The sequence below is a fragment of the Ziziphus jujuba genome, chromosome 2 (assembly GCF_031755915.1).
Source record: "Ziziphus jujuba cultivar Dongzao chromosome 2, ASM3175591v1".
In the NCBI taxonomy this organism is placed as follows: Eukaryota; Viridiplantae; Streptophyta; class Magnoliopsida; order Rosales; family Rhamnaceae; genus Ziziphus; species Ziziphus jujuba.
In genome coordinates this window covers 15,824,196-15,847,663 of record NC_083380.1, presented here as the reverse complement: position 1 = coordinate 15,847,663, position 23,468 = coordinate 15,824,196, and the positions used below count along the sequence as shown (strand labels likewise).

Genomic DNA, 23,468 nt, shown 5'->3' with positions numbered 1-23,468 from the left:
GCCCACCACTTAGTGGGCAATAGCCCATTAATCATGGTTCCATGTACATGTTCATGTGCATCAAAGGATGACCAATGGCTTATAGCCACTAAATAGAGGACAACTTGGCCTATAATAATATTTTTGCGTATTATATATATATATATATATATATATATAATTTTGCTAGCTAATAATCGTTCACCTCTTGATAATAGATCCACTGGCGGTAAATATTTGTTGCTCACTTTTTAATGGGGAACATTGCCTATAGTATCATTTTTATATAATTCAGTTTTTTTTTTTTTTTAAATGATTATAGGCCGGTTTTTGATGATGTAGCTTTTCCTTCTCTTCAAATTTCTCATGGACCTCTCCTCATGTCAAAATTGGAAAATATAATATGTATATGTATCACACAATGAATTTGTTCATGAGTACCTTTTCAAATGGGTTGGTGTAGCACACCTAACACTATGAACACTAAATTTTAATAATACATATCGTGGCGGCAATACACTGAATTTTACAATATTCTTTTCAATGAAGACCTAAGAAAAGAAGAGTAAAGTGTTTTTCTTAAGTTATTTGTTAACCTTAGTTAATAAATAATTCACATTCAAAGTTATTTCCACTTATATCCTTAAGGAACAGATAATGGCAATGATCACCTCTCTAATGATGAAAAAGATATGGATTTAATGTAACCCAATTATAAAAAAATATAAATAATTCACATTTAAGTTTATTTCCACTTATACTCATGAGGGAACAGCTTAATGACAGTGATCACTTCTCCATTAATGAAAAAGAACATGAATTCAATGCAACCCAATGATAAATTATAATAATAATGATAATAATGATAATAAATATAATGATTAAAATGTCTACCTAGTCTTTTTGGGGGATATGAGGTCTAGGCAAAGCCATTAGTATTCCTATTTATTATTATTATTATTCTCAGTGAAAAAGCCACTATAATGTTTAAAATATATGTTTAGTTGCCTCGGATATATATACATATATATATATATATATATATATATATTATATATATATATATATATTATTGGTTAGACCGTATGACAATTTTAATTTGGTCAATTAATCAAGAAAAGGTGCATTATTGCTACAATGGTTACTTGGGTATTACTACTAGGTACTATCGTGCGTGACAAGATAATTTCACATAGAATATATTTGTTCTGTAAAATAGGTCGAAGAATCTAACAAAATAACTATTCCCTATAATAACCTATTCTTGTGTTTGTTGGTACATTTTCTATTCCCGAAAATTGCTATATTCATATTCCAATAGCAATAACCATTCGCTATATATCACTGTTTTCCAAATACAAAATTTAAGTTGGAACCTTCTACCAACTACAATGTCTAATTTTTTACAAGATATGGATTGTTCATAGCTTTCAAAATTTATACGCAAGAAAAATCTTCTGACCAATTATGAATCGTTTGGTCTCAACAGTTAACCAAGGGTCCCTTTCATCACATTTTATTAGTATAATTTGTAGATTCTATTAGCCAATTGATACCTGACAAAATAAAGTTTGCAAAAATTCATTAAAAATTCACCTTCAACCTCCTCTAATTCATTTACATTATTGCATCCATATCTTGCTTAATCATCAAACTTGAACCCCATTAGAAAACCCGACTAAAAGAACCAAAATCTACTTTGATTAAGAAATTGAGGCTAGCTCTAGCTCTTCAACATACCCCCCCCCCCCCCCCCCCAAAAAAAAAAAAAAAAAAGCCTCGTAATTATTTGATGCAATTAGTTTTAAAAAATGTATGATTCTATGATTGCAAAAAGCTTTAGTAAGCATGAGCAAAAGAAAATAGGATATGGAGGATTTGTCTGCAGCTTTTTCATAGTTTTCTGCTTTTTCACTTTGCTTGTACCATATTTGGGTCCTGTACCATCTAGTAAGTCCAAAATAATTCTGCACGTTATTTTTCATCACACATTTCTTGTATCAAAATTGTACCTTTTTGTAAGTTCAATTGGGGTTCTGTTATGCAGTGAATTTGCAGGTTCCAGTGGGTGTTGATCACAAAATGCTGTCACTCAAGGAAACAAACACTTCTCAGCCAATTGTTGAAGAAAAACATAATGTGGGAATGACCTCAAAAGGGTCTAGAAATGTGAGTCTTCAAATGGGAAACTCTAGTTATGTGCATAGTGATTCAGAAATTACCATAAAAGGAATCGGAAATGTGAGTTTCCAAACTGGAAATTCTACTTCACCGCAAAAATATTTGGCATTGAACAAAAAAGGGTCAGAAAAGGTGACTCTTGAAGTAGAAAATTCTACTTCTCTGCATCACACCGACACTACCTCCGGTCCGGTAGCAAGTAGCAGTCAGCATACAGAAACACCAAGTAAGAACAAATTAATTAATTTTGCTTTTCTTTCTTTCTTAAACGAAATATTGCACAATTTGATTTAACTCTCATAGATAAATTTTGATACCGTAAACTGCAATTTGGTTTTAGTATCTGACCAAAACACCAAAACCTTTTGTGCTGCAAAATTACAGAGATTGTGACAAAGAAAATGCAGCCACTGTGCAATACAGGGGAACCAAGAACAGATTTCTGTGAGATCAAAATGGATGTTTGGATTGATGGAAAGTCAGGCTCAGTTTTCACTGTTTCATCTCAAGCAGATAACAACTCCTGGATTATCAAACCGTATGCTCGAAAAGAAGACTCGAACGCTATGAGATTTATTAGAAAATGGACAGTAAAATCAGAAAACCAAGAAATCACCAAGTGCTCCAAAACTCATAATGTTCCAGCCGTGTTGTTTTCGCTCGGAGGCTATGTGGGAAACCATTTCCATGACATCACCGAAGTTCTTATCCCGCTGTTCATAACTTCTCGACAGTATAATGGAGAAGTTCAACTCCTCGTGTCAAATAAACGAGCGTGGTGGATTGAAAAGTTCCAACATGTACTAAAAGGGTTGTCAAAGTATAAGATTATTGACATTGACAAAGAAAAAGAAGTCCACTGCTTCCCAACTGCAACTATTGGTCTAAAACGACATCCGAAAGAACTAAGCATTGACCCTTTGAAGCATTACTACTCAATGACAGATTTCAAAAAGTTTTTGAGGAATTCTTATTCCTTAAACAGATCCAAAGCAATCAGAATTGTCAAACATGGTCATGAACAGAAAAAGCCAAGGCTTCTCATCATATCAAGAAGGAGAACAAGGACTTTCACGAATACAGAAGAGATTAGCAAGATGGCTAGAAGCTTGGGATTCGAAGTGATTGTCGCTGAAGCAGGGGACATGAGTCTTTCGAAATTCGCAGAAATTGTGAATTCTTGTGATGTTTTAATGGGAGTTCATGGAGCTGGGCTCACTAACATGGTGTTCCTTCCTGACAATGCAGTTTTTGTACAGATTCTTTCACTTGGAAAGCTCCAAGGGATTGCGAGGACTGCGTTCCAAGTGCCTGCGACGGATATGAAGCTTAAGTACTTGGAATATGAGATAGCCAAAGAGGAAAGCACACTGATAAATCAATACCCAATTGATCATGCAGTTTTTACCAATCCATCTTCAATTAAGAAGCAAGGTTGGGTGGCTTTTGGATCTATATATTTGGACAAACAAAATGTAAATCTTAATGTTAATAGGTTTAGACCAACTTTGTTAAAAGCTCTTAAGCTTCTGCATCACTAGGGATTTGTTTTAGAGATCACAAATAATGGTCCTTGAGCTTTATTGATTATTTTTCCATTTCATTTTTTTTTTTAATAGTTTTGTTAATAAATATGTCAACATGTCATCAATAACAGAGTTCTCTTTTGTATAGAGGCCGCTGATGAAGATCATATGTATGTTAAAGTGAAATTCATAGAGCTATAGCCCATGAGATTCTGAGAACACAATCATGTATTTATTTTTCCTCTTAAACAAAAACAGAAAAAATGTGTTTTCTTATATATTCTTTCTCTTTTTTTTTTTTTTTCTTTTTTTTTTTCTTTCCTTTTTTTCCGTTCTAACCTGGTTTGTGAAGTCACATTTCATATCACTGCCTATAATTTCAATTAAAACAAGCTCTTATTCATTTTGTTTACAACATTCAATGATGATTGTATGAGAAAAATAATAGCTTTGCCACCAAACTGTTTCCGAAAAGAGAACTTTTAAGGGCTTTTAATAATTATCGGCTTTCTTAATCTTTGTTGTATGTTGTGGTATGTTTGGCACTTTTTCTCAGTTCTTCTGGTGCAGGGTGGCTGTGGAGGCAGTTTTTACGCATGCATACATTATCAGCTGCTTAATCATACATATATTCTTACTTTGTTAACAAAAGCATTATCTTAATTCCTCCTTTATTAATTTTAAGAATTTGATAGAAGTACAACATTCTTCTCTTTAATCACTACTAATTAACCCACAAATATTAGAAACTAGGAAACAGGGTAGACCTTAATCCTTCTCTAAAACTCCAAGGGAGGACTCAAAGAGAATGGTAATGAGACCAATCTTGGTGGTTTGGGTCTCAAAGGTCAACCAAATGGTCTCTTTCTATACATTTTATTTTGTTTAATTTGGAGAACCTACTTGCCAATAGAGGCGTAACAAAACCTTTGTGTAGAAATTCATTGAAAATTCACTCAACCTCCTCCAATTTGTCACATACATACTGCATCCAAATCTTGCTTAATTATACACTTAAACCTAATTAGGAGACTATTCTAGAACAGGTTCAAAATCCACTTTAAATCAAAACTGAGGCTATCCTAGCTCTTCCATGTATCAAAAGAAGGAAAAAATAAAAATAAAAAATAAAAAAAATAAAAAAATAAAAATGAAAGGGCCTTGTATTTTACTATCAACTTTTGCAAATTGTGTCCTATTAAGTTGTTAAAAAATAATAATAATAATAATAAATAATAAATAATAAATAAAAACCAATTTATTGATGGAAGCTTTAGTAAGAATGAGCAAAAGAAATTAGGATACGGATTTATTGTGCACATAATATTCTGCATTTGCACTTTGCTTGTACCATATTTGGGTCCTAAACCACCTTGTAAGTTCTAATAATTCTACTACACATTTTCATCAACCATTTCTTATAATTTACATTTAATCTTTTTTGTATGTTCTGTTTGGGTTCTGTTATGCAGTGAATTTGCAGGTCTTATTGGGTACAGTTAGTGTCAAAATGCCATCACTCAAGGAAACAAACACTTCTTAAAAAAACTTTTGAAGAAATACATGATCTTGGGTATGACCTCAAAAAGATCTAGAAATGTGAGTCTTCAAGTGGGAAACTGTAGTTATCGCCTAGTGATTCAGAAACGAGCATAAAAGGATCCAAAAATCTGATTCTTGAAATTGGAAACTCTATTCAAAGCTTAGAAGTTGGGGATTGAGCACAAAAGGGTCCAAAAATGTGTCTTTATGCAGAAAGTTCTACTTCTCTGCATCACACTAACAATCCCACTGGTGCCATTGCAAACAGCAATCAGAATGCAGGGATACTAAGTAAGATCTGCTTAACTAATCGCATTACAAACTTCAATAGATTAAATTTAACATAAAATACAATTTGATCTTGTCTCTAACCAAAACCTTTTCTAATATTGGTACTGCATTGTGACAGAAAAACTGCAGCCACTTTGTAATACAGGGGAACCAAGAACAGATTTCCGTGAGATCAAAATGGATGTTTGGATTGATGGAAATCATCCTCAGTTTTCACTGTGTCATCTCAAACAGATAAGAATTCCTGCACTATCAAACCGTATGCTTGAAAAGAAGACCCAAATGCTATGAGATATGTTAGAAATTGGACATTAAAATCAGAATAACCAAGCGATCACCAGATGCTCCAAAAATCAAAGTGTTCCAGCCTTTTTGTTTTTGCTCAGAGGCTATGTGGAAAACCATGTCCATGACTTCACTGAAGTTCTTATTCCACTTTTCATAACTTCATGACAATATAATGGAGAAGTTCAACTTCTTGTATCAAATAAACAAGCGTGGTGGAGTGAAAAGTTCCACCAGGCAAGATGATAGACATTGATAAAAGAGCAAGAAGTCCATCGCTTCACAAGTGCAACTATTGGTCTTAAACAACATGCGAAAGTGTTGAGTATTAACCCTATAAAGCATTCCTACTCAATGACAGATTTCACAAAGTTTTTTTTTGAAAGATTCTTATTCGTTAAGGAAATCGAAAGCTATCAGAATCAAACATGGTCATGAACAGAAAAAAGCCTCAGCTTCTGATCATATCAAGAAAGAGAACAAGGTCTGTCATGAACATAGAAGTGATTAATAAGATAGCTAAAAGTTTATGATACAAAGTCATAGTAGCAGAAGCTGATAAGATTATTTCAAAATATGCAGATACTGTGAATTCTTGTGATCTGTTAGTGGGAGTTCATGGAGCTGGGCGTACTAACATGGTGTTCCTTCCTGAAAATGCAGTTTTTATGCAAATACTTCCATTGTTTTGTTTTATGGTTTTTTAGATAAACATTGTCAAATATCATTGATTCAAAGCGATCTTTTTGTACAAAAGTTGCTTAAGATACTAGCATTTACAGTTTTGTTTTTTTTCCCTACTAAGTGCCACCGAGCACTGATAGGCGCCTAAATGCACTTGTAAGTGGGTTAGGAGCCCAACATAAGCTGCCTGCTAATATCCAATAGAACAGTTCTAATACATAGTTATAATATCTAATGTTTTCTCTAAATCAAAAACTGGAAAAGTGTGTTTTTCCCTCTAATTTTTTTTTTTTTTTTTTTTTTTTTCCCTTCTCTAAACTTCAGTTTTTTGGTTAAAATTTGCAGTGTTTTATAACCAGGTTGGTGATCACATTTCATATTACTGCATAATTTCAACTAAGCCTAGCTTTTATTCATTTTGTTGCAGAGTTTACTCATATTGAAACAAAATTGAAATGTATAAACCATCAAATGTTTTTTTTTTCTTTTTTCTTTTTTTTTTCCTTTTTTTTTTTTTTTTTTTTTGTTTTTTTGGATCTGACAGTAGGGTTTGGAGTTCAGAGTTATTGTTTGAGAAAACAAGGATTTTGCCAGACATTAGAGTGTTCTGTAAATGGACTAATAAACCTTCAAACTAATAATGGCCTTTAATAATTATTGTAAAGTCATTGTTGTAATTTATGATGTGATTGTACTTTTCTAAGTTCATCTGGTGTAGGGTGGATGTGGGAGCGCTAATATATAATTGTTTAATTTGGTGCTCAACTTATTGAGCTTATTAGTACACATGTGTAGAAAAAGATGTGTTTGTGACATTGGATTATCAGCTTCTTCATTATACAAATATTCTCACTTTCTTTACAGAAGAATTATCTAATTTTTCTTTTATTATTAATTTCAAAAATTTCATAGAAATATGGCATTCTTCATATTACTACTAATTAACCCACAATTTTAGAAACTTTAGGAAAAATACTAGACCTCGATCCTTTTCCCAAACTCTACCTTGGCAGGACCTTTTCAAAAGCTGAACAATTAGCAAGTCAAGTCAAGTGATGGCTTTCTGAACCAATGCCCTTGTTTGCACGTAATAATTAAGCATTACCATTTGGTTATATATGCATATGCACAACCTTGTCGAGTAATTATATAAATATACATATATATATATATATATATATATATGTATTTTAGTTAGGCAAACAAATTATTAAATGCTTGTAGAAGAAGGTGAGTTGTGAAGTTAGACTTAAGTACTTTCTAAAAAGTTGATAATTTGCATGCATTTCATATTTTTGTATATGCAATGCAAGAAAAATAATCTTTTTTTTTTTTTATGGAATAGTCTAGTGATAAAATTACTGTTTTCTTAGATAATAATTTTAAATTCAAATCTCATTTTCTATATGAAATAAATAAATAAAACAAGTGTTTTCCCACCTTCAGGCATAGCCTACAACATCATCAAAATGGTGTAGAAATAGTGGTTTTCCTGTTTGGGATGTTTTTTTGGAAGTAGCCCATTTGGGATCTTGTATACTTGACTTTTGACATTCTTTTCACTTTGTTTTAGCTTTAAATTTTAGGGTATAACGTAGAGAGACAGTGGATACCAAATGGTTCGCTTTTTGTACAAATCAAAGCCCACATTATTTGGAGCTAAAAACAAATAAATAAACCAACTTCGTATTTGATGTCCATGACACACACACACACACACACACACACACACACATATATATATATATATATATATAGTTACCAAATACCAAAAAAGAAAAGGAAAAAAAAAAAAAAACATGCCTTTTCTTATGTTTCTTTTTCTTGCATCGATCATTTCTATGAACCCCACTTCATTATGAGCTCCAGCCAATTTAGTTTAAGACACCGCCATGCTTAAGACTCTTGGGAAAATCCATAGTTTTCTTTTGTTGTCTATGAAACATGTGCATTAAATATTCTGTGTCTTAAATCTCTTTATTGCTAATTCCGTCCACTTCTTACCCTATAAAATCAAGCAATTGTTCTTTTTGATCTTTCACTATCTCTTTTAAACAGAACAAGAAAATGACTTCTCTCCAACATTTTCAAACCCTTTTTTCTTCTAAATACTACTGCATTAGAAATCCAAATGAGCAAAATTTAAGCATCAAAGTGAACGGTATTTCGAGACTTCCTAGTAGCCTCATTGTAACATCAATGAGAAAAGTCTTGAAAACTAGCAGCTACATTGCAAGAGCAACAATGGCAACCAAAGTTGCATACGTCAATGAAACATTGCCTAGTGCTCGGCAAAATATCCCAACCAAGAAGCAGTTGGTTGATCCAGTCCGTCAGGGAGTCATCATAGAAGGGGGTGTTGGATACAGACAGACAGTCGTTATACGTTCATACGAAGTTGGTGCTGATAAAACCGCTACATTAGAGAGCATTTTAAATCTTCTTCAGGTAATTGAAACTTGGAAAACATTATTTATTCTTCCATTAATAATATTATGTATATAGCTGATTGGAACTTGATCATCATCAATATCTTTCTCATTATCTAGGCATTGTTTGTTTGCTGTGAATATATGCAGGAAACTGCACTAAATCATGTATGGGTCTCTGGTCTTCTGGGTGATGGATTTGGTGCTACTCATGGCATGGTGAGGAATAAGCTCATATGGGTTGTAACAAGGATGCAAGTTCAAATGGATCAGTATCCAATATGGTAAGTCCTGTAATTGATTATCATTGGCCTCATTATCAATATATATATTGTAAGAGGTTTTTTTCCCGCAACTTGTTCTATAATGTTGGAGTCCACACCAAATTCTATCAAGGTTTCCCCAATGAAGGACTGAATATATATATAATATATTATATAGTCCAAAAATGCAATATCTAATCAACCTAACAAGAACTATAGTGCTAACTTTTCAAGTAACTGGATATTGTGAAGGGGGGAAGTAATGGAAGTGGAAACATGGGTGGGAGCATCAGGGAAAAATGGAATGCGCCGAGACTGGCTTATTAGAAGCCAGGCCACGGGGCTTGTCTATGCACGTGCAACCAGGTATGGATTCATCACCATTCATTTCAACGATTAAATTCAGAGTGAATGAAGCTATATTTATATCAGTCTAATGACCTTAAAACTATTAACAGTACTTGGGTGATGATGAACCAAGAAACCAGACGCCTGTCGAAAATGCCTGAAGAGGTGAGAGCCGAAATTTCTCCTTGGTTTATCGATAAGAAAGCAATCCAGGAAAATAATAATACACCTGAGACAATCAAGAAGTTGGAAAACAATGCAAGGTATATGAAACACAATTTGAAGGTAAAGAATGAAATCAATCATATCAATCTGTTGGCACCCAAATAATCCATCATAGTTCATGAAAAGCATGCTTTTGTTTTCTGTAGCCAAAAAGAAGTGACTTGGACATGAATCAGCATGTGAACAATGTGAAGTATGTTAAATGGATGCTTGAGGTAAAAGATTACATTACCATGAACCATTCTTATCAAGTTTAAGGTCTTTTGGGAAGGAAAAAACATAAACGCACCAAATCTGAAATCTGACATTTTTGTTTGCAATTTATTTGTTTACAGACCATCCCAGAAGTGTTTTTGGAGCGCCACCAACTGTCAAGTATTACACTAGAATACAGAAGAGAATGTGGAAGTTCAGATACAGTTCAATCCCTTAGCGAACCTGATGATAAAGATGGAATGTTTATGGAAAGAACAGAAGAAGAAAGTTGCATAAAAATTTGCAGAGAAAACTCATTGCCAGTGGAAGTGCTCCAGGGGAAGTCCATCAAATTCACACTAAGTTACACTCATCTCCTCCAGATTACAGGGCTGTCAAAGAGTCAAGAGATTGTTAGAGGAAGAACAACATGGCTAAGAAAGATCACCACCTTCCCCATACCATACCTAACGAGCCATAATGTACAGAGGATTATGTTATAACCCTATCTCTTTTTACTAGATTCGAATCCAGCATCTGATTTTTTTTTTTTTTCTCCTAATTATTTCCATGCTGAACTTTGGTTATGAATATGAGAAGTGGAGATTAGCGTCAAGTTCGAACATACATGCCCATGTGCAATACAAAGATGCAAATGACTAATATATATCACAAATCCCAAGAATCGAGAAATTATTTCACCATTTAGGATATAAAGAAATTGAAATGATTGTAACAAGTTTTAAAGTTGGAAGTGCAATACCTGGACTGGAAGTTACTATCATCACAACTAACACAAAAATTCACCAACATACCATCTATCAAAATATAAGAGCAATTTAACCAACAGACTTAAAATTAAATTTATACATTTAAAAAAAAAAAAAAAAAAAAAAAAGAGAACACACACACACAACTAGAAGGAAGATGGATTTTGGTCTCTAAAGATCTAATTTATTTCTAGCCAGCTCTTTTTCATTTAGCTTATCCTTCCTCCACCAGACATTAGTATATACAGAAGGTAAGGCAGACAACTTATGCCGCAACATGTTGGGATCAATTAGACCTCTGATCTATCATACAACAAATATAGGGTAAATTAGTGTTTCTATAACTATAATGAAAGTAGGCTGATTCTCCATCTTCTGCCTCCAAAGAATGTTAGCAAAAATAACCACATTTTGCAAAAGTACGGATTCTTTTGCCGGCAAAGAATGCCTTCTATATTTTATCACCCCTTTCTAAAATAAGGGTTTGAAAAAGGTCAGCACCAGTAATGGATTCCACAAAACGTAGCTTCCGTTCTAGATGTCACTCCATGATCAGTGATATTGACCTCTCAAATTCCATTCAGCAAACTTTATAACATGGACCAGGAGTTCCGGCTTCAAGAAAATAACATTAGTTATATGTTATCATTCTTCTAGATTTTCTGCGAACAGCTTAACTCCACTTGGAACTGTGAAATGAGGTGCTTTTCTGAGTTTTCTTTTTACTCTTCTTTAAAAGCATTGACATATGGTCGATATCTGTGGAAGATGCATGGCTCTCACCCTTCAACCAAAGAAGAGCCTCAGCAGCTGCATCCTTTTCTGCAAGTTTCTTATTACCAAAAGGCTTCCCTACAAAGTCTAATCCATTGAAGATCACTGTGGCACGGAACATGTTGTTTTTCAGTTGTTTTGTCTTGTAGGTGGGCGCTGCATGTCCAGCTCTAGCAAGCAACGTTTGCAGCAGGCTTTTGGAATTGCTGTCCCCACCTTTATCACTTACTCTCAAAGTGCCAGGAAGCGTCTGTTTTGTTGCTTTTTTAACTGGTACTGGCACCTGGCGACCAAAGACAAATCTACCATCACACTGGTCCTCCGAGACCAGCAATCTTACTGCAGACAGTAGCTCAATCTGAGATTGTACATCCAATTTGGGATTCAAAAGCTGCATACAAGAAACACATAAATGTGTTACTATATCGCCCTAAACACATGGCATATAAGAGAGTGTGCAGGTGCATGATTTGGAGAAAACTTAAACAAATAGTTGATTATAAAGCTACAACTGGATTAATTTCTTCAGCTGTGACAAATGGCAGCCGAATACCTTCTTCTGGATCAGTTCATCAAGCTCCGTCTTCAAAGTAATATATGTCTCTGCCAGTGAAGGTTTCATGAAAAACTCCAAGTATCCTCCTAACATTTTTAGGTGTCCATCCTAGCAAAGTAACAGGATTAGCATTCAGTGTTTCTATCAAGAACACATTATCCATCTAAGTAGGCACAAGTAAATTTTTGCAACTTACTAGTCCACCCCTGGAAATTTTCCCTCCAAATAAGAGCAGCGCAGAATCAGATACACCAGTTGAATCTCGGAGGAAAACTGAATTCACTTTCACCTTTTCATTGAAAACTAGCCATGGATATGGAATTTTTGGTACCCCAGCATTGACAGAATTCTATTAATGCAGTCCATTATTAGAAACCAAAAAAGTAAAAATAAGCATGTGATTCATATCAGTGCTTATATTTAAACCAGAAAAACAAAGAACTTACAGAATATAGAAGTACTTGACCATCTTCCATTGTTTTCAAAGTTATGGACTTTTCTTTGTTCTGCAGAACAACAATACTTAACGCATCATTTATAAGCAGGAAAAAGATGGAAAAAAACAAAAAGGAGTTCTCCAAAAGGCAAACATATGAAAACAACATTAAATACTCAAACACGTTAATCAATTTAACTTTTCCATATTCTATTTCCAAAAAAATAAAAATAAAATTGACTCATCCATATTTTATTAAACAGAAGTTTTCACTCATAAAACCTTGTTCAATTATTTTTTCTCACTGGAAACAATAATATCACAAATAAAATAAAGGCACAAAACAAAAATGATATATAGATTGAAGCATGAGAAGGAATCAAACCAATAGAAACTCTTTAATGTAACCAATAAAAGCAAAAAAATATCTAGAGAAGAACGCATCATATGGAAACATATGTTGCTTACCACAACAGAGCACATTCCAGGATACAAACCCGCACAGATGACTGCTCGGATAAGATGCTCATCATGACTCCACATATTGTAGTTTTCTGTATTGTGCTCAAGCAGACCAGTATCTTTGATCAAAAAAAGGAACTGCTTGCGAAGAGAGTCGATGGCTTTTAGAGTTTGTGAAGATAGAAAATTTCTCCAACAGTATTCATAACCAGATTGCTGTCTTTCAGCATCTTTCCAACCCTCATAAGCTCGGACTAATGCAAGGTGATCACTGTAATCACGGGCTGAGAACTGTGCTTTTGCTGACTCTGCAAGCTGTAAAAGATGAAAATGAGACAATTTGTAAATACATGACATGAATACAAATCACCGATTCATATCTAGTGGAGTTGAATTTTTAGTTCCAATCCTGCACCCACCAAACCGATAAGAACAACCCCTCACACATTCTCAGATTGACGTTAGAAACCACAGTTTTAAAGCACTCTTATTTTGATTTGATGACTTAAACAATGCTCATTCTGTTTCGATTTCTAAAGTACACCTACTTTCCACATATTAAGATCAGACACCTGCTTAATCTAAATTATAGGATAGCAGAATCTCTAGAACAAGAATTCAAATTACAGTCACATTATAACTAAATATCCATTAACAGAGCATACACCATATTTTCCTACATAAACTAAATTGTTTACCAACGAGGATGGACAGAGTTATCTGGCTACCAACATTCAACAAAATTACGCACAAAAACAGTAAACAGAAATTCAGATTTAAGCCATAATTCTCAAAAAAAAAAAAAAAAAAATGGTATCAATTCATTGTAAGTTTGTAACCGAATTTTTTTTTGTTGTTCAATACATTGGCCCTTAAAATATATGTATATATGAATTAATTATTTAAAAAAATTTAAAGGGGTAATGTATCAAAATTGACAGGCTAGGAATATTAAATCTTGACTGAAAATGTTACAGCACACTTACATCCTTCTTGTCAAAAGGCATAAGGAATGGATCTCTGACACTCAATCCCGCAACAACAGTCATGATTGGATCAAAACAGTTGAAAATAGCCCCTAATATGAGCATTTTTCCAAGTTTAGGTTCAACTGGAAGCACTGACAGGTTGCGCCCTGTGAAGCACGAAATTTTGGTTTATGGTTTCAAGAGCAGTAGCATAAAACATCTCTAATAAACAAGAAAGCGAATGACAGTACTACATGAATACAACAATAAATATTATTCACCTAGTATTGTTAGATTTTCGTGTTCATCTAAAGCCCCAATGATCTTCAAATATTCTACAGCATTTTGAACCTACAAAACAAGCACAAATTGAAGAACTATTAAGATTTGCACACATAGCTGCTGGAAGAAGCTGAACCATTTGTAAGGTAACACCAAAGTGAGAACCACCACATAATGGACCAAAATAGAAAAGAAAAAGATCACATAATCTTTTTAAGTTTCATGAATATGCATGTAAAAAAAAGCAAATGCACATTGACATTTACCGAGAGAGGTTCTGGTGGTTGCAAGGCCCTAGACAAGAATTCTGAAATACTTCCAAGTTGTAAGCTTTTGATTTGTAAACATAAAGACTGTAATGGTGTTCTCAGAAGCTCCGGCAGTTGATAATCAGCAAAGGCATCATATACACATCTGGGATAGAGATGGTAACACTCGCCAGGTTGAACACGACCAGCTCTTCCTCTTCTCTGCAAACACAAATGAAAAAGTACTACCAATTCATGTTCAATCACCCAATGGAACATCAAGACTACAGAAAAGATTAGAAGGCCTTTAAAGAGAAAACTCAGATTGAACTTTATCAACTATGGTACCCAACCTCAAGCTCCAGATTTTTGACTTTTTTTATAGTAGATTTTGACATGAATATGAAACAATAATTTGATTTCCCCCAAACTAGCTTAGAGTATATAAATAGGAAATTAATATACTGTATTCATCGATTTTAATGTCCTAATTTTGGTCTAAATTATCAACATACAGAAAACAAAGTTATGGACCAAGAAGCATTGACAAGTTGGTGCACCAAAAAGCAAATTTACTTGCATATTTATCCACAATGTTTTTTTTTTGTGGGGGGGGGGGGGGGGGGGGGGAGAAGAAACAAAAAAAAAAAAAAACAAATAAGCATAGAATTTAGTGTGTTACAACAGAATTTAGAATGGTATAACCCAGATTTACCCATAAACTATCAAAATAATCAGATTGTTAACAGAAAATTCTTACTTGCCGAGCAGCAGCCTTTGAGATCCATGATGGAAGCAAACAAGGTGTGTTATTTAGTGCGTCATATGATGTCTCTTTAGCCTTTCCACAGTCAACCACAAAAACCACATCATTGATAGTGATGCTAGTTTCAGCCATATTTGTAGCAAGAACTATTTTCCGCACTCCATCCTCTGGCTTATCGAATATTAATCTCTGTTCACAAAATGATACAAAAAAGAATTATATGAATCACATGTCAAGCATATGACATTATTCTAATGTGTAAGTCAAATGCAAATGATGGCAAAATTCCTACCTAAACTTCCATATAGAAATGAAATGATGTACATGGTCCTTTTCAACACTGACTGGGATGCAATACATCATTTTTTAAAATGCTTACATAATCATGTAAAAGAGCACCAATAATTATTTATATTAAGACAGCATTGCCTTACGTAGAGAGGTAGGCTCCATCCTTTACCATAATCTATCTAGAACTAAAAAAAACAAAATTAGTTTATGTCTGATGTCATTTTTTTGGCCAAGAATCCTAAAACCTAAATGCATTAAATGTTCACCAACATTTTGAATTAAGAAGAGAAGTGAAAACAATAAAAATCCTACGATTTTAATTAAACACCCCATACATACATGATAAGCATAGTTATCTACATCAGGCTTCAAGAAAAAGGCCTCAAGGAACTCAGTCCCCTTGCCCTCGCTTTGAGCTACGTTTTATTGATGTAGGACAGATAGGGAAAGAAAAAAAACAGAAAAAAAATAGATAGGGTTCTAGTATCACACTAGATTGATTTTAGGAATCACTCCCAAAACCCTAGGCATCACACCTAAGTTTGTTTTGCATCACACAAAACCAGAGAAAATAATCTCATAAAATTCTTGTAATATTGATTAACTGCCCCAGAATTACAAAGAACCCTATTTATATTAAAATCATCTAATAATATTAGGAAACTAAAATAATAGGAAACCTAGTTAAATAAGGAAACTAATAACATTAAGAAACTGAAAACAATAGGAAACCTAATTAAATAATAAAATGCTCTAATTAAAAATAGGAAACTAAATTAATCTACTAAAATCCTTGAAGATCCCAAATAAGCCCATCTTGTCCTAGATCATGCCAAATTAATGTTTGGGCCTTAGAATCTGTTTTTCCTCTTCTCTGATAAGTTTTCAGAGGTTGTTTCCATCTTGCATCATTTATACACAAAAATACCTAATAACTAAAACCTTGCTAGCGCATCTGCTCAGATTAAAATCATTATCACTTATCAGCATTTTGAAAATACAATGTGGTAGTAGAAGAGTTTAACATCTTCTAATAGTTCTCTGTAACAAGCATTGAGAACATAACAAAAGGCAAACAGTGAGGTCACCTGCTCAGAACTGGGCATGGAACCATGGCATGCAAGCAGCAAGACCCTGCTAGGATCGCCTAAGAGAGGATGTGATTGGAGCTGATCCTTCAAAGAGTTTATGTCATCCCAGCCAGTCATAAAAACCAAAATAGCACCAGGCCTTTCCTTTCTGACTATGTGGCAAAGCACATGCTCAATGAGGTTAAATCCAATTGAGTCAGGATTCCAACAGGACAAAGACTCCCGAGTCCTTACACTATACTCTCTGAGGTCTACATTTTCAAGTGCATCCTGTTCAAAAAGGTATATTATAAATTATAACATAACCCACAGGTTGCAATGAAAGCAGCTAAATGCATAATATTTCTATACCTCAACTGAAGAAGCAATCTGACTCTTTCTCTTTTTGAGAGCTTGAGCTTGTTTTTGCATTTTCCATGACTTTTCTTGACCATAATCATCAATTTGATTATATGGAGTCAACTGGTATCCAGTCTTTTCCAGAATATTCTCAAGAAAATATGCTCTAACAGGGTATGTAAAACCCTGTGAATAAACAAAAACAGCCACATAAACATGAGTCCAGCATACCATACATAGACTGAGGGAAAAAAAGGAGAAATGTTGGATATATTGCTCTCCAAAAAAGGGGAAAAAAAACAAAAAAAGAAAGAAAGCTGAAAAGCAGCATCCCAAAGCAGTATGTTGCTTTCTAGAACAGTTTTATCGTTACAGAATTTCACCATTTTTACTTGCTCATGAAGCTCATAATTCATTCAAATCAAAATTACAAAAGAGAAAGTAGTAACCACTAACTAGCTCCTGAACTTACAGGAATATGCATCATTGGAGCACCACCAAAATAAGAAGAGAAAAGCTCAGCATTTAGGGTTGCACTCATCAAAATTAACCTTAATTCTGGTCGACGAGGAAGAAGTTCTTTCAGGACAATGAGAAGAAAATCTGGCACAAATAACAACCATAGAGTAAAAAACACAACTGACAATACCAGCAGACAGACAACGGATGAATTCAAAAATTACCTTCATTCATTCCACGTTCATGAATCTCATCAACAATGACATGTGTAACACCTCTCAAGTTTCTGTCAACAAGTAGCCTCCTCAACAATATGCCAGTGGTGCAAAAGAGAAGCCGAGTGTCCCTCCCTTTCATTCCCTCCAGCCGAACTTTGTAACCAACCTTTACAAAAAGAGAAATAACTTTGATGTTATATATACTCACACACACACACACATACACTTACACATATGATATTAAGTTTTCTACAGTGCATACCTGGTATGCACCTTAGCAGAGCTGCATATAATATAAAAGTGTATGTACATATAGACAACTTAGCATTTATTATAAAAAATAAATTCTTACAAAAAATTAACTAATAAATAAATGTTCCAAGCTAAACTTACCTTACAAAAAAAAAAAAAAAAAAAGACTAAATGCTATAAGACAAAGTTAGAATTTTGGAGTAAGATGCACATTGCATAAAATAAAAATATTCAAAAACTCACAGATTCCCCCAGTTTTTCTCCCCGCTCAGCAGCAACTCTTTCAGAAACAGCCATGGCGGATATTCGCCGAGGTTGAGTACAAATAATACTGCATGCAGCTCCACGACCAGCTTCAATCTCAGATTCTAAAATGTACTGAGGAAGCTGTGTAGTTTTACCACAACCAGTTTCACCTGACACAACAACAACCTATCCAAAATCCAACATCATTTTTTCTGCTATGAATCTATCATAGTCATATGAAGCAATATACTTGGAGATACAACCAATTATATACTAGCCATAAAGAAAACCCTCAGGAAATGAAGAGCAGATGCCATTCAATAACACTCAAATATCTTTATATATATAAGAATAAAGGCTATAAACCATAACCAATCAATCAAAATATCAAGTGATCAGAACAAACCTGGTTTTCTGATATGGCTTTTAACAATGAACCCCTCTCTTTATATGCAGGAAGACTTCTACGAAATTCAAGCATCTTTTGACCTTCCACTGAGTCCTGTAGAAAATGATACTTTTTAAAACAATTCTAAATATTTAGAAGGGGTAAAAAAGCACTGCATAAACAAAAAAGGGTACATATTTACATGATGAGAAAACTGAAATTGTTTAATAATAAAAAAGATTTATAAAGCTTCATTAAATTTATAACTGTCAGAAAGATTCAAAAGACACTGCCACTGATTTCGCCTTATAAGAGCAAATTGCTCTGAAGTACATGTTACCATAAACAAACGACTCCCAATTAAAGCATCAAAATTCTGACATTACTAAAAGACTGAGAATGTGAAATCCTCTATATAACAACAGAAAAAACTTTAATTCTATAAGAGCGTAACTACTATTCTAAAAACCTAATCTCTAAATTTTAGAATTTAGTTTCATATCCCTCCACTCCCAAAATATTTTAAATCCATTGATAACTTATAAAAGTTTGGAGGATCATTAAATCAGGTCCTATTAACTGGCATAAATGGAGTTCCAATTAAAATAATGAAATAATAACCCCCGAAAGTGATAAATTTTCCTGAGAGAAACCATAGAATTAGGAATTAATTTCCTTGACTAATTAAGGTACCGGAAATCAAAAGATACTTGTAATATTTGACTTATTTTACAATACATATTCAGAAATCCTCCATGAATATCTTTGAAAACGCAGACAAGCTGCCCTAAACCAAATAAAATGGACGGGGAAAAAAAAAAAAAAAAGGCTGCATTTCAACAACCACAATAAAAAATATTCTTTCATGTATGCAGGGGGAAGAGTTTCATGAAGTATTTTTCTTTTATTCTCTATATACAAAGACAGAAAAGTATACAGTACACATCAAAAAAAAAAAAAAAAAATACCTGCCAATCTTGCTGCTGATTGAGAAGTTGCAAACTTTTACGCCGTAGAATTTTCTCCATTATAACACTATTCTGTACGAATGGCTCCTTCTGCTCGTAAAGCCCCTCATCAGTAACGGTACTTAGATCACTGCTTGATCTTGACAAGGAATTATCTTCCCTGTTCTTTGGCTTTTGAGAAAGATGCTTTTTAAGATGAGAATCTACATCTTGTTGTAATCCAAAAGGTAAGATCACCTATATATGTTTTTAAAAGTTAGTATTACACTGAAAGCAGAAAGTAAACTACAAAACTTGATAACATCAACACTATGTGAAACTAGTGTTTAAAAAACAACCCCATAAAAAATAATTAAAAATTACTTTAGGGTCTAGGTTTCCACAAAGTGTTCAACTCAAATAAGTGTTCCTAAATAAAATCACATTGAGCAGAACATAAGAAATGGAATGCAAGTATAAAATAAAATACCTCTCTCTGTGGACGCTTATCATCCAGATCAGACCTGTAGTTTGGTAGGGGTACTTTACTAAAGACAACTACTTTAGCATATTGACGGCTGCAAAAATTAATTCAATTAAAGAGATGTCCTGCAATATAATTTTAAAAAGTATGCAAATGCATACGGTAATATTAAAAACCTTGTATACCTATACAAACCCATTCTCGTTGCCAGTGCTGAAAGTTGGTCAAAATCTCGTCTGTCCTTTTTCTCCCTAGACACTACCTCTTGCTCTTCTTTGTTGCGAAGGAGCATTGTTAACTTCCATTCCCATTCATTAATGTTATCAAGGGTAGAAGCACCCTGCCATAAACGTTGAATAAAAACCAGTATAAATCCGTGAGTCATGCATCTTTCATCTAGAAACTAGAAAGCATTCACTTACAGATAAAATCAACAACAGTATTAAAAAATAAAAAAAGCATGTCATTGATGGAAAATACTTGACACCTCAGTCCAGCACAAATAATATATCTTTCTAAAAAGTAAACCTTGTAACTTGATTCCAAATTCAAGGCTGTCCTAATGATCCTCAACGTGTTAGAAAGCATTGAAGAAAAAAATATATTCTAGAAATCAGATCGTCATATCAAGAATTTGAAAATCAGAATCAAAAGGGATATGGAAATTGATAGATAAACAATTTTGGTCCCTAACTCATTTAATAACTTTTATTCTAGTAGTTCATCATTCTTTTCATAAATTGATTGACGTCCCTCTTTTATCATTTTTTCACTCTAAAACCATTAGCAGAAAATTTCAGGCTCCCCCAAAAGTTTTAACTTGGAACTTTTTCTAATGAAAAAACAGACATGCTTCCCTTCAAACTAAGAGGCCCTTTTTTTTTTTTTTTCCTCCTTTTTTCTTCTTTTTTCTTTTTTTCTTTTTTTTTTTTTTTTTTCATTTTTTCTCCTCGATGATGCATTAATGTAGGACTGAAAGAAATCAACAAGGTTAAGAATATTACAAACTCATCCATGTTTTCCCTAGCAGTGAGAAACATTCTGGATGTGCCATAATATGGATAGAAAGGCAAAACGGCACCACAATGTTTTTCAAAAATGGGTAATTGGTAAAAAAGAATACTACCCATATCATCAATTAGAATTTGATTTATCGAGACCCATAAGCATAACAACAAACTAAAACAGAAAACTTTGGCTTCCATCACAACTGGAAATGAAAACCAATGTACAACATTCCAAAAGCAGTTTCCTTTGCTTCCGAAAAACAAATTCCATTCCCATATTTTGCTTTGAAAAACAGTCTTCTATTTTTTTTTTTTTTTTTCAACTAAGCAAATGCTAAAAAGTAATAACATATCCCATCACAATCCAGACCCCTAACTTCAAACATTCAGAAATCCCAACAAAGAAAACGGGTTTCCACCAAAACTAACCAGTTGGCTCCGAGAAGACCCAATTTCCATATCCGAGTCATCGCTGCTAGAAACGTCCTGATAAGCATACCTCCCATAATTCAAACTCTGCTGATGATTCCAAAAAAGCATATTATTATCAACACTCCTCTGTCTCAGCCTCTGCCTCTGTCTCTGCCGCCAATCAACCTCAACGGTCCGTGAAGAAGAAGACGATAAGCACGTGAAACCCCCAAGACCCACGTGACCATTTGTGCAGTAGAACCTACATAACCTTTGAGTGTGGAAGGAATTCTTGTTGTGCCTCATGACAAAACTCAACAAGGAATGCTTCAGATTATTGCAATGGAGGGTTTTGCTGCGGAAAACCATGCAAGTGGTGGCTGTGGCGGTGGTGGTGGTGGGTGTGAGCGACATGGTTCTGATATAGCCCTGAAACATGGCTGAGCAGGGCATTCTGGGGAGGTGGGGTTTGTTATTTCTTTCAGTTGCAGTGAATGGGTTTCATTTGCCAAAATTAGGGTTTTTGACAGTGAAATTTCTTTGTGGGGAGTGAGAGGTTTCTGTGCAACGCTTGGTTGAACAGAAAATTGTGGCTGCTGAGGTTTTTTGCCTCCGGAGCTGGAGTAGTCTGTATTTTCAATGAATATATAGTTTTTTTTTTTTTTTTAAACATAATATTTAATATAATTTAAATTTATTTTTTATTTTTCATTTATTATTATTATTTTTTTTTTTTTTGTAAATAGCCAAAAAGGTCCTAGGGACATGTTGCTGCTGAATCGCCACCCAAGCAGCTTTAACTCCATACGCTTGGTTTTTTCTTTTTTTCTTTTTTTTTTTATTTTTTTGACATTATATTGTTTTTTCATAAATAAATGAGTAAAAGACATTTTCTCTGACATTTTTAAGCTACAAAATGCCAGTACACCCATGTAAATAAATCATGAGAATTAAATTAGTCCTATAATTTCAACTTCAAAAGTTTCTAAAACATGTTTTAGCCAAAAAAACAGATTAAAAATTTTCAAAACATATATACTGTAAACTTATCAGTACACCCATATGTTTAATTCCATATACCAAGAAATAGCAAATGATAGGATATTATTTTATGATCTCTATTAATTTTTATTTTTTTTTATCATTGTTCTAATTAAAATTTGATTTTTTTATTTTATATTAATTCACTAAATGATAAAATAATATCACATTATTTGTCAATAACATTTGAAAAATAATTTAATATGTCTTAACATTAATCATGTATATTAATTAGCTGCTTTTATACTCCAACAAATTTTGATTTTATAGAGAATATATTTGATAATTGTGATTTTTTGAAATTGAATTATTATTTTATATTGTTTTCTTTTGTATCATCTTAAACTGAATGACAACTTCCATCATCGTACATAGAAAAACATCATGATTTTCTAATTTTCTAGAAAATATCATGATTTTCTATTTTCAACTCTTTGAAACGTGGAAAGTTATTTCCATTTTACTGTTTTATTCCTAAAACCTCCAATTTTGTCACTTACAATATACTTCTAGATGTTCTCGATTTTTAACTGTTTTGAAAGGCTTAAGTTAATTCTATAACTCTCTTATTCCCAGAACCTTTGCCACTTATAATATTTCTAGATAAATTAGTTTTTCTAAAAACCAATAAAAAAACTGTGAACAATAAAAAAAAAAATTCAGGTGCTTGACTTATTGGCCTGCAGTCCCCTAACAAATTATACCCACACTTTAATTCTTGATTTTTTTTTTTTTTGAAACTTTAGTTTTTAAATTTCAATTTTTAAAACATTTTAGTTTTTGTACTATTTTTTCCTTTTTACAATATTTTGTTATTTTTAAAAATTTTGAGATGTACACTGCTTTTGATGTAACATGTAGACTCCTGATGAGATTGTTTGATTTTGATTTTTTTTTTTTATGACAGTAGATTTACTCAATTGATAATCATTCATATCAATATTTTAAAAATCATAAATTTGAAATATCAAAATAAAAAATTTTATTGTAAATAATAATAAAAAAATTAGACTGATAATAGCAAATGATAGGGTGTTATTTTATTTGTCTCTATTAATTTTTTTTATAATTGCACTTTAAATTA

At 33.2% G+C, this 23,468-nt stretch overlaps 3 protein-coding genes across 3 annotated transcripts; 2 read left to right on the top strand and 1 right to left on the bottom strand.

The window, feature by feature from the left end:
* The first annotated feature begins 1,761 nt into the window (after positions 1–1,761).
* On the top strand, positions 1,762–3,916 carry LOC107418752 (beta-1,2-xylosyltransferase XYXT1). The gene is made up of 3 exons (XM_016027456.4): positions 1,762–1,929; positions 2,027–2,386; positions 2,545–3,916. The coding sequence occupies exons 1-3, from the start codon at positions 1,791–1,793 to the stop codon at positions 3,699–3,701; spliced, it is 1,656 nt and encodes a 551-aa protein (XP_015882942.3). The 5' UTR covers positions 1,762–1,790; the 3' UTR covers positions 3,702–3,916.
* A 4,434-nt stretch (positions 3,917–8,350) lies between these two features.
* LOC107418751 (oleoyl-acyl carrier protein thioesterase 1, chloroplastic) lies at positions 8,351–10,851 on the top strand. The gene is made up of 6 exons (XM_016027455.4): positions 8,351–8,936; positions 9,068–9,201; positions 9,433–9,546; positions 9,639–9,813; positions 9,900–9,968; positions 10,089–10,851. Exons 1-6 carry the CDS (start codon positions 8,556–8,558, stop codon positions 10,449–10,451), a joined length of 1,236 nt encoding a protein of 411 aa, XP_015882941.4. The 5' UTR covers positions 8,351–8,555; the 3' UTR covers positions 10,452–10,851.
* Positions 10,852–10,880: 29 nt separating this feature from the next.
* Positions 10,881–21,984, bottom strand: LOC107418757 (DExH-box ATP-dependent RNA helicase DExH3). The gene is made up of 19 exons (XM_016027462.4): positions 21,362–21,984; positions 20,111–20,265; positions 19,932–20,019; positions 19,463–19,699; positions 18,513–18,608; positions 18,104–18,292; positions 17,615–17,774; positions 17,404–17,534; positions 16,944–17,117; positions 16,590–16,862; positions 15,205–15,399; positions 14,463–14,666; positions 14,196–14,265; positions 13,933–14,081; positions 12,953–13,261; positions 12,495–12,554; positions 12,245–12,397; positions 12,046–12,156; positions 10,881–11,883 (listed from the first exon to the last, which is right to left on the bottom strand). Exons 1-19 carry the CDS (start codon positions 21,794–21,796, stop codon positions 11,392–11,394), a joined length of 3,681 nt encoding a protein of 1,226 aa, XP_015882948.3. The 5' UTR covers positions 21,797–21,984; the 3' UTR covers positions 10,881–11,391.
* Positions 21,985–23,468: the final 1,484 nt, after the last annotated feature.